Raw genomic sequence first — 12,201 nt, 5'->3', positions numbered from 1 at the left:
TGTCTTGGGGACCCACCCCCAGTGTCTGTTAGGAGCAGTCATTATCTCACTGGAGTGCTTTAAAATCACTGTTTGGGTTTAAAATCGCAGGGGCTGGGCAGAGCAGCCGCCCGGGCAGTGTGTACCCTGTGATGCCAAGCTGCGGCGTGACCTGTGCCAGCGCTTGCCGAGAGCGGGGGAGATCGTCCGGGTTTGTGTCACTGGGACTTGGGTTTCTGTTCCTTCTTCCTATGTATAGTGATCAGGCAAGTATCTTTTTTTCTCAGGTAACTGAAAGTTATCCTGAAAATTAATAAGGCTGAACCTACTCTATGCTAATTGAAAATTCCTGGAAAACAAGAGACTTTGCCAAAAGAGTTTTAAATGTTTCAATTCTGGGTTGGAACAACCTCAGGATGTGTTAGAAAGCTTCATGGTAAAGCACCTGAAATGGGCAAATAAGACGAGCAGGCATCGCCCCGTACCCCCGGCATCGCCCCGTACCCCCAGCATCACCCCGTACCCCTGGCATCGCCCCGTACCCCCGGCATCGCCCCGTACCCCCAGCATCGCCCCGTACCCCCGGCATCGCCGCCAGCGCAGCAGCCCGGGGTGGGTCCCCTCCACCGGCTGTGTTCCCGGGTGTCAGAGCCGGAGATTTGTGACATTACAGTCACATATTGGATTTCACTTGAGGCAGAACGTGAACGAGATTTACAAGCAATATGCAATGTTTTACACATTTCTAAGCACAGTGTCTCCGAGCCGCGGCAGATTGCTTGACCAGGGAACGCATTAGTAAGGGAGGAATGGGATAAATAAATATGAAAAATCTTCTGTTTGGAGAGACTGATGTCTTGAGTAATCAGTAGTGATGGAAAGGAAATACAATAATAATAATAAAAAAAAAGTACATATCCATTTTCTAGGGTCTTTTTTGTTATTTTTTGAAATTGACTGGATGCAGTAGCAACTTTTTTATTTTTTTTTTTTTTTTGGATAACCGAGCTGTTACCAATCTAAAATGCACGGTCTTGCATTTTTTTAATCTTGAAAAGTTAAAACATATTCTGAGGTCACTTAATCAGTTATTTATTTGAAGGGTAACTACAAGACATAAAAGAAGCTCATGAAGGGTAGAGAACTTTTTATTCAGAAAAGGGAGAGAAAATGTGAAACAAACTGCTGGAGAAGGCAGTTTATCATCTGCCAGTAGTCGACCTTATCAATTATGAGAAATTATAAGCATAGCTTGCTGCGTTATTATTTTTTAGCCAGAACGCGTAGCATCATTTTATCATGAAACTCATAAAATAGAGGTGATGAACACCTTATCCTCATCTGGCCGCCTTGATGCAAGGCTTATCAGTTTGGGCGGGTAGAATGGTTTCTGCCTCTATTTTCATCATTCCTGTTTCTTCCTCTTCACAAGAAAATTCACCTTGGGTGGTCAATGAGGAAACCCATGTCTCAGGTGTTACTTCTTTGCCTTTCTCCTGGTTGCCTGTTGTTTTTCATGGGATGATAGCTGTCGGGGTCACCGTTGGGCATTGCTGGGGGGAGGAGCAGGGCAGTCCCAGCTCCTGAGGGGTGGGCAGCACGCATGGAGACTCCTGGGCAGCCCTGGGATCCTCTGCTTTAAAATTGGGTTCATTTTAGGGTGAGAGAATTAAGTTAAGTCCATTTTATGGATGTTTATGGTTCCCTCTGACGGCTTCAAGGCTCAGAGTGGCTTGGAAACGTGGCTTTGCAAGTAAAAGCCTCTGAAAAACGTCAAAGGACATGCAAGACAGCAGAGCTGGGGAAGGGGCTGGAGCACAGGTCCTGTGAGGGGCGGCTGAGGGGACTAGGGGTGCTCAGCCTGGAGAAAAGGAGGCTCAGGGGGACCTTCTTGCTCCCTACAACTGCGTGACAGGAGGTTGTGGTGAGGTGGGGGTCAGTCTCTCTTCCAGATCACAAGCAACAGCGCAAGACGAAATGGCCTCAGGTTGCACCAGGGAAGGTTTAGATGGGAGAGCAGAAAAAAATTCCTCACCAAAAGCATTACCAAGCAGTGGCACAGGCTGCCCGGGCAGGCGGTGGGGTCACCGTCCCTGGGGATATTTAAAAGGCACGTAGATGTGGCACTTAGGGCCATGGTTTTGTGGTGGGCTTGGCGGTGCTGGGTTAATGGTTGGACTTACTGATCTTAAAGGTCTTTTACAACCTAAACAATTGTTTCCTCTGCCTTTTTCCAGTGTGAATTCTTCCTATCCCCTCTCCCCACCCCATCCTCCCCCCGGCCAGTTCTCCCAGCAAGCTTATGTGGGCGTGTTTGGATGGGGGGATGGAGCTCAGACCCTGAGCCTCTAGAAATGTTTTGTGCTGAACAGGTTCTGAAAACTTTTGTTCAAAGAGTTCCCACTTGCCTGATGCACGCTTTTGAGAGGCAAGAAGTCCTCGTTGCCCTGCAGTTCCCTCTCAGCTTGATAAAGTTGTGTGCAGCACTGCGGTGTTAGACCCTGTCGAGGACCACTTCCCAGCAAACCCAACCAGCAGCTAAACACACTGCCCGTGCTCACTGACCGGTTAGTGCAGTGGCAAGAGATGCACCTGAGCAGCCCCCTAAGCGCTGCCAAAGGTGGAGCAGCACAGAGGGGGGTGGGAAAGAGCCCCCCAGTGCGGGGTCAGCCCACTGCGCAGCAGGGCTCCTGGCCGGGAGGGGTGTAAGATGTAGCGTTAGAGGCTATTAAGCAATCAAAGACTCACCATTTCCTAATGCTCTAGGGCTTGGGTTTTTACAGCGCTTCCAAATATACCCTCATGAAATACACACAGAAAGTGCTTGTGCATAAGAATGTATGCATATATATAAAACGTAACTGTGAAATCCTAATGTACTAATTATATCCACAGGGAAACTCAAGGAGAAACCATGAGCTGCAATAAACACGCCGAGTCATTAATTTGCTAGAGAATTCAGTATATTTTTTTTTGTAGCAACAAAAGGTTCAGTATTGAACCTAAATTTCATAATCACTTTTTCCTTCCCACATCTAATACTGGTCGTTCTTAACAATGTTGTAGTCTTATGTGAATTTACTGTGTGTGCACAAGTTCTAACACAGGGCAGATAATTTGCCTATGCCTGACATAAGTGATATGGTGTTAAGCTAAATCATCTTTGATAACCTTCTTTAAGTGCTAAAAGTCAGACAATAGTTTTTTAAAGTCATAAACCATGCTTTTACCAATATAAGCTTCTTTTTACAAGAAAAATGCATTTGGAGAGAAAGAGAATAATACTATAATCTTGCATCAGTTTGTTTTTCAAAGGGTCTTTACTTATATTAATACATTTATATGCATTGGAAAAAACAGATCGTCCATAAAAAGACAATTATAGAGCACAAACCAAGCATTCATAATATTTTTCTGAGATATCTTAAAGGAAGCAACATACTTAAAACAGAGAAGATTTTATTGTCCTGTTTTTCCACAACTCCGTATAAATCATTCCATAAAAGTAGCTATCCTGCTTTTATTGATCTAAACTCAATTTGAGTTACTTTGGGATTAACTTTTTAAAACTGTTATTAAGTTCCCTCTATGCAACCACTTTCTCTATCACATGCAAATATCATTTGAACAGGGCTGATATCTTTTCTATTTGCAGTTGCTCATGCATCTTTGCTTTCTGGCAGGAAAGATCTAGCTGACCAGAAAACAGGCAAAAGCTCGAAATGGGAATTTTTGAGTGGGTATTTGTAATAATGTATTGGGCAGCTTAACCAGCTTATCCCATAGTGTAGATGCTAAATCTGCCTGATACCCAGGGTGGCAGTAATATCTGAGATGCTTTGGCTTATAGAATAACGAATGTCAAGGTCATTTGTGGGTTTACTCTTATTCTTTATAATTGCTTATGCACTGGGGCAGCACATAGCACAGCCAGGGTGGTTATCTCTGTGCCCTCTCCGGTTAAGGTCCGTGCTTTGGGGAGGGTTGCTGCCCTGCTTGTAAACTGTATTGCTGGGTGCTCACTTCAATCTGCCTTGTAACACGTCTCAAAACTAGGCAAGTTCCCAAACCTTTCTTCCTCCCTGCCAGTGCTGGCCTGCCACTGAGCCACGGAGGGGAAAGGCATGAAGGCATCTCTCTGGTGCCAGACAGAAGTTACTGGAGAAGATTCAGGAGCCAGCAAAATAATGCCAGATCAATCCCATACTGCAAGAGATGGGCTACCTTGTATTTTTTTATTATTTTTTATGGGTGCCAGCTGGCATTGCAAGTCTGCCTCAGAATCGCAGCTTCCTTCAAAAAATGTTCCAAGTGTCCTGGCTGGAAAGGAAGGCTTCGAACTGTAAAGCAGATGCACCATGAAGAGGCAGGAAATACGAAATATAAGGAGCCCCAGATGGTTTTGGTCAATGATCAAACAACTCTCGCTCATAATTTCTGAGCGCCTGGCAGGGGGTGGCAGCAAGAGCATGGATGAGGATGATTCCCTGTAGCATTGGACCTGCCACGGGCACAGCAGGGAAAGGGAGCGGTGTCAGCACCTCGGTGCATAGATTCCCTTTCTCCACCACAAAGAGACTGGGACCCAAATTCGTGACTCTCAGCCCGCACAGCACATTTGCATTCATTTTTTCTGCCGTCCACCCTGGTAGGTTCGATGGAGTTGTGCTGGAAGACCCTGGCTGTGAGGTTTGCCCCCCTCGCCGCACTGCGGTGCTGTGCTTCCCTTCTGCTCCTCATGGCCGTGCCAGGGGTGGCAGAGACACGGCTTTGGGTCGGGGCTTTCCCCTGCACCCCTGGCTGCAGGCTGGCTTTCCACCTACACATTGGAAACTTGGAAAAAAAAAAAAAGGTCCTTGAGTTTTCCAGAGCAAAACCACTCTTCAACACTCACCCTGTTGTACTGGGTTTGTGCCATCCTGATTCTAAGTTGAATTTTACCACATTTCTGCAGCGTAATTCAGCAAAGAGTTTAGCATGCTTCACACGAAGAACTAATTAAAAAATATCATTCTTTAAGCTCATGAACAGCTCGTGAACTGTTTTTCAAATGTATCCTTCTGGGTTTGCATAGAAGTGCAAACGTTCTGGAGCTGCAGAAATCTGAACATTAATGGTGTAACAAGAGAAGCTGCTTTGTATACCCATCAGCGTTGTGGTTCTGTTAACTATAATTTGAAATAAATTCCTAGGCAGGGCGCTTGAACAATACGTTCAAATGCCAAAAGCTCTCGACTAACTCATATTCTCCCAATCTATAATCAAAAATTAAAGTAATACAAGAGCAGATCTAGGAAGATGAAGGGGATAAAGGAGGATACGTGTCGAGCAGTTGCAGATCAAACTAAGTTTGTTTGAGAAAATGCTTGTGTTCTTCCTTGTCTCCTGCCTAGGATATTGTCTGAGATAAGTGAGAAACAGTTTCAGTTCTTCCTCATCGAGTCTCAAGGTTACAGTGCATTTTCTAGGAACTGGCATGGATAAAGGAAACCTTAACCCACCCAGAACTTAGCGTTTTATGCAGCTGAGGTTAACGGGTAGATATTAAATTCCACCATAAATAAAACAGCTGGAGATTGCTGTCTTTTTTATGTGCAAAGAGCGCCTTGTTAGCAACCAGCACAAAAGTTCATGTTCTCAGATGAGTTACTTCGCCTCACTCTTAAATTGCTGCTCATTTTCTCCCTGCATGTTGATTTATGAACTTTAAAACTTACTGTTCAAGGCAAGTTGTGTTCCCAAGCTGCGATGCTATCAAAACCACTGAACAGGTAGTCTCCCTCCATGTGGTGTTTAAAATATTTTTACTAAATAATAAGGCACCTTTCCTGTCTTTTGTTCCGTACAGGATTTTGGAGAAGATGATTCCCTCTACATCACCAAGGTAACAACTATTCACATGGGCAATTACACCTGTCATGCCTACGGCTATGAAGAGCTGTATCAGACCCACATCCTTCAGGTGAATGGTTAGTAAATGGCATATATGACAATCCATGAGAACATTCCCGTAAGCCAAGTTGCGTGTTAATCTCATTCGCACAGAAACATGAAAAGCCACGCACCAAGTTGTCTGTGTGTGAGCGCGAATGCAGCTCGGGGTTTGCTCACTCGTGCTGTATCACACAGGCAATCAAAAAGAAAGGTACCAAGGGGGGGACGTGTATAATTCCCTGGGCTTCAGCAGGTATCCTAGCTGTAGAACACGCTGTCAGTAACGTTTCCGTAGAGTTAAGAGCAGCATTTCAAAGCATCTCTTGGACTAATTACTACTTTTGTCAACAGAAGTGTTGCTTCGCTAATTTCTTCTTCCAGAAAATATTCTGGGCTATTTCATGCAACAGATTATTTAAATAAATACAGCACAGTGTTTCCAAAACGAGCTGTCTAACTCACAGCTATGTATCAGATGACTACCTGGTTGTAGTTACCTTGGTTTGTTGGGGGCTGTTTACATGGGCTAAAGATGTGGCCCGCTGGGTTGCAAAATGAGGGCAAACCATTTTAGGGGTGAGAGAACCACACGGGTCGTATTTCAGCATTCTCATTCCCCTCTGTCCCCCGGACCACGTTTGCGCTTGGTGGAACTTACGTTCAGGTATTTGCTAACTTTCTTCTGACCTCAAACTCAGTCAGTCACAGTTATTTAAAATTCTATTGGCTTAAACCAGCATTTCATCAAGGGGCCAGCCCGCAGAGTGTCCACCTCCCCAGCAGCAGGATCGATGTCCAACTTCAAACCCACACATACATGTGCTAATATGACTGGCAGTATCTCCAGAAGAGGAGACGGGGGAACCCCTTGCACGCTATGGGTAGATTTTGACATACTCTGTGAAATTCAGAAAAATTCAGAAACTTCGTTACAGGGGATACATTATAAGCAAAATGAATATGTAGTTCTTTCTCTAGATGTGCGCAGACCTCTACAAAGGGGAGATCTTTCAGCTGGTAAGAGCAGATAGCTACATACAGGTTAATAGACAGAGGCTGACATGAAGAGAAACAGTAAAAAAAGAATATTTAGGCACTTTAAGAAGTGCCACGGTGGATGTGGGGCTTGTTTGACTGCAGTTCAAGTCTTCTGGACGTGTGTAAGTGCTCCCTACCCACAGCAAGTACCTGGAGGAAAGCATGAAGCATCCAATTGATTTGAATGAAAACTGACTTAATGTTTCTACATAATAATTTGTCATCTTTTGAGATAGTAAAATGTAAAATCTCAGCAATGTGGATAACTAGATTGTGCACGCTGCAGCTGGGAAAATAGGTTTCCTTCCTCAAAGCGCTATTTGTTTGATGAACGACAGTTGAAAGAAAAGCAAGCTAACAACTTAATCCCGTGTATATTATGTGATATATTATGAGGCCTGAATGGAGTTTAGTTGGCAGACAACAATGTAGACTTTATCATCACTGAGAATATAAGGCCCAAAGGCTTTGAAACTAAAATCAGAATGAGAGGAAAGCTAGATGGAGTGTGGGGAGGGGTTGATACGTTTCATACTCATGCCTGCCACTTAGATTTAACTTGTTCTTGAAAGATCCCATTTTCTTTGTAAATGGAAGTTCCACACCACAGCTGCTTGTGTTTTTTCTTACTAGTAGGAGAGAACATTGTGATACCAAAAAACCTGCTACCCATGTTGGCTTTTTCATGTTGCTGTATTGTCACTAAATACTGCAAAAAATGCCATGCATTCTGGTGTCAACCCAGGCTTGCTAGAAAACACCACAGGGTCTAGAAGTCTTCGTCTTGAGGCACCTGATATTCCCACATGGGCCATTAGGCTTTGCAAAACCAGGTTTTTGCAATTCTTGATGGGGCCGGCTGGCTGCCCGTATTACCAAGTTCTCTCCTTTTTTCTACCCGTGTTGTGGCTTCCTCCAGCAACTGATGTTGGGGTGACAGCACCAATGGCAGGACAGTGTTGCCTGCCTTCAGGTGCAGGGGGGCGGACGGGGACGGGACAGGGAGGGTCCTAGGGCAGAGCCCTGCGCAGGAAATCCTTGATGGGTTTTAATAACTTGCAGGAGAAATTGAGGAATTGCTCTTGACAGGAGTAGAGGGAAGAAACTGAGCCAAGCTGAAGTGAGTGAAGATGCCGAGTATCTAAGTATAGTTGATGGGCTCTGTTCTGCACTGGGGATTGTCTCTGTCTGTCTGTATCAAACTAAAAACTCCATCTTCAGCACGGGAGGGTTTTTCTTGCTTTTCTGTATTGGACTAAAATGGTAAGAGAATGTGACAGAACCAAGTCAGCCAGAACTCGGGTGTATCCGCTTGCCTGTCTCCTCCAGGGAGGGACTGATACACTTTTAACATCAAAAACACGGGGTTTTTTTTAATTCTATGAAAACGATAAGATTTTTTTTTTTCTTTTTAATAGAGAAAACTCCACGTTTCTCTGTTGGGAAGGAAGAACCAACTGGGTTTATCCCTAACCCTTCCCAAGCTCACTGTCTCTCTGTACAGGCAGGTCCCTATTTTTAGACTCTGTTTCAGTTAATTCAGTGTTTCCAAAGCTGCAGTAACTCTTCCAGTGTCCTTTGATCCTTTTTGTACCACCTGGGTACTGTTCCCACTGAGGCCCATCAGTCCAGCTTACAAAATATTTTCCTTTTATAGCCTTTTTCTCCTTAAAAGAATCTGATTCGAGTTATATGTGCCAGGAAATACAAGGTTAAATAGGAAACTTGGAGCCCAGTTTAAACAAAATTAAAAGTTTCTGGGATTCGGAACTCTACTTGAATATATTACAGACTATTCAAATTTATCAAAAGTTTACCCATAGAAACCCTCTCTTCCATCCCAGTGTTATTGTCGTGGCTGTTCCTTCTCTTGTCCAAGGGAAGGGAATTCATCACGGTCACGTTCCTGCTGGCAGACAGGCAGGCAGGCGGGGTCCTGGCTGATGCTCGTGGCTGTACCGGTGCCACCAGCCCAGCCGCGGGTGTGCAGCACCGTGCCGGGGCTGGTCAGTGTCTGCAGTGCCCGCAGCAGCTCCGCGCTGGATGACTCAGCACCGGGCATTGCGCACTTACGGATTTTTTGGCCTAAAGATCCTCTCCCAAGCAGCCTTTCTGAAAGGGAAGAGGGCTGGTTTTGCTCGACTGCTGAACACCATGCAGTGCTTCCCCTTGCATTGGCTGGTTCAGGATAGCACGAACACCACGGGCAGATCCAGATGCTTGTGTTGACAAGCAGAAATGAGAATCCTGTTACACAGAAAACGGGGAGACCACCAGATGAATGCCCTGAACCGCTGGCTCACATCTTCTGGGCAAGAAGCATAGCGCACACACGTGAAATGCATCCTGCGTGCGACAGTTGATGTGGTAGGTTTGGGTTGAGCTCATCCATCTTAGGGTTGACAGCAGTGGTAGAATGCGTCAGTGTATTTATACAGCTGGCCCTTAATGTCTTCTGAAGAAAAGGATGTGCTGAAAGGCAGCGCAAAGTTTAACAATGAGATATTTATCTTGCATGCTGGTATCTTTGATCAGGAGAAGCCAAGAACAGTGGGAAAATTATGTTCTCTCCTACGTATGGATATTGCTTGGGAAGTGTGTACAGCATACACTAACTGTAGGGAGGAAAAGCAATTTATCACTTTCAAGAGGAAAAATAGTTGCTGAGGATAAAGAATCTCATAAAATTGTAATCAACTATGAAAATTGATAGTTTGCAAATCAAGAGACTGCTGAGTGTGGGGCATCATTTTCCGTGGTCTTGCACTTTGGAAAACATCAGCATAAATCAGAATATTGTATTCCTTGAAAACAGTTTTAAAAAGCCATTCAATCCTCAGCCCAATTATAAGGGTCCAGCAGGACAAATTTTCCAGTAACAGAGAGATGTTTGAAACACAAAAGTTTTCTTAATGTGGCTTTTCAAAACAAAACATATAACGCTGCAAACTCCTTTCAAAATATAAATGGAAAGATTAAAACTTCTCAAGTAAATGATTAATCTATTAATTATTACTAAGCCCTGGAGTATATAGGTTCTATAGCTACAGTGTATGTCTTTGGGGCTTGATACTGCCATCTGTGCTCGTCGTGTGCCTTTATCACCTGAGCTGTTTTATTGTAATGAATTGGTCTGCTCACGGGTAAGGTGCTACTCAGTATGCAGTAGTAGGCAATCTACCCAATCTCATACTTGTTTGAATGCTTCTTTTTTCCTCTTTTGCTTAAGATAATAACATTTTATATTGCCCTTGGCTGCAGACACAGTAATGGTTAGCAATGATATATATTCACCAAGGGAAACAGCAAAGGATAATCCATATATTCCAAAATCTGGAGCTGAAATCTTTGCAAGTGGAAAGTAAAATGTGCTTACTTGGAATGTATTAATTTGTAGCAAGGACAATAACAATGCATTCTGCAGTTTGCTGTTATCACAAGGCAGTTGTGTACAATAATTTAACTGTGCAATGAATTATGTAAGACAAGGGAGAAGAAATAAAAAGTTTAAAAATAGAGGGAGCAGGAAAATTGTAAGAGAGTGGGAATGAAGGTGCAACGCGTTTTTGTAGGTGGAAACAGGCAAAAAAAACCCTTATTAATCACTCGTGAAAAGACATCTTGCTATAATTTTAAGTTAAGCTAATTTTCATGCTGAATATTGATTCAGTGTCTAGGACCCCTGAGCTACCTCCTGCAGTATAAATCTATTTTGTTTTTAGCTCTGCAGGTAAAATAATGTGGATTACTTACATGCAGACTAACACGGTGTGAGGCAAAAAACTGAGAGATGCAAGTAAACTCTGCTTTGCAAAGGAGTGCCCAGTTTCTAGGGAGCATGATCGTGGTGGCAGTCATTGGGAGTGCTTACACGAGTGCTCATATGAGGAGGAAAGCCTAAAGCAAAGCATTGTAAAAAAAATACAAGCCAGTGCTGGTTTTGAGAGCATTAAACAGGTGATGTCTGGGATGGGCTTTGTCTGCTTTAAGGGCTGGTGGGTGAGAAAACAACACTAGGCTTGAATTAAAATTGCTCGGGTGCCTTTCATTTGGGAGATGTTAGAGAAGGGCTTGAGCCCAGCTGGGCAGAGCTTCATCTCACCTGGAGACAGGCAGGTGGCCGTATCCTGGCAGGAGCAGAGCTCTGCACGGGGCATGGGACCTTGCGGGCTTTGCTCCGGAGCTGATTTTCTGCTGGCTGGCTGCAAGTGTGGGCATGCAAGTCTGTCTGACAGAGGCTGGGGCAGCAAACCCCCGGGCAGAGCGGCTCAGCATTGCTTGTGAACTGGAAGAGGCAGGTTGTGCCATCTGGAGAATGAGGGAGGTACCTGAGGACATGAAGTATTAACTGTCACTTGACTTCACGCAGGTTCGGACATCTAAGTTCCTTGGATATTACAAGTTTTTTCCTATGCATGTGTAGGAGACAAGCCATCTCTCATCTATGAGTCTGAGTAAATCATGTAGGCTTTCAGTGGACCTCAGTTCCTAAATCATTTTGTTCTAAAAATGTTACTAGTAGCACGCAAATCATAGGCAAGACAAACACTGAGTGCAGGACCTTCATAAAATTCTGTCGAAGTGGACGAAAATTACTGTCTTTATCCTATCATGCCTGGAGACATTGACTCGGAGAAATTTAAATTAATTTTCCAAGGCGCAGACAGAACGAGAAGCTCCTGACTCTGTTACTCCCAGGAATTGACTGGGCACTCTCTTAAATAAGGGGGGGATAGCTCTGACAGCCGCCAGCCGTTTCCAAAAGCAGGGCGCTTGATCTGGCACCTCCCGGAGTCGGGAGGAGCTGCAACCCTGACAGTAATGGGAGGAGGAGGAGGTAAAAAGCTGGTAAATGCTTTTATTTGAGATTTGAAAACTCGATTTAATAAACCAAACCTTGTCTTTTTGGTAACCTTCTGATTAAAAAGCCCTGGGATGGTGTTTTACTCACTGTTCTGCATCTCACCACTCCTTCTGGAGTTAAGGAAATAGAGGAGGGAGTAAGCCCACACATCCAGTGCAGACCTGGAGTTTGAAGCCATTCCTTTCCTAGAAGTCCTCATTTTTTTGTCTCTTCAGTTGCCCCTAGGTGTTTCCTCTCAGATTACACTTGAACAATCTCTCACTTTTAAAGCTATAAAACACAAGTAGACTTGAGGGCTTTCTGTGGTGGCTGATTTCCTTCCAAGCTGACGACTCGGCTCTGGTTAACACTTGGCAGCTGGTAGGTAAGGCAGAAGTAAAATGCAT

At 44.3% G+C, this 12,201-nt stretch overlaps 1 protein-coding gene across 3 annotated transcripts in view; it reads left to right on the top strand.

Annotated features, from left to right (window-relative positions):
- Positions 1 to 12,201, top strand: part of FSTL4 (follistatin like 4) — a 236,718-nt gene that overhangs the window by 201,704 nt on the left and 22,813 nt on the right. For all 3 annotated transcript variants that reach the window (XM_040604821.1, XM_040604819.1, XM_040604820.1), the window contains exon 8: positions 5,828 to 5,948. In XM_040604821.1, coding sequence (XP_040460755.1) covers positions 5,828 to 5,948 — 121 coding nt within the window. The remainder of the gene's footprint in view (positions 1 to 5,827; positions 5,949 to 12,201) is intronic.

Source organism: Falco naumanni, chromosome 8, assembly GCF_017639655.2.
Source record: "Falco naumanni isolate bFalNau1 chromosome 8, bFalNau1.pat, whole genome shotgun sequence".
NCBI lineage: Eukaryota > Metazoa > Chordata > Aves > Falconiformes > Falconidae > Falco > Falco naumanni.
The sequence above is the reverse complement of the archived record's forward strand: the minus strand, read 5'-3'. Positions and strand labels throughout refer to the sequence as shown.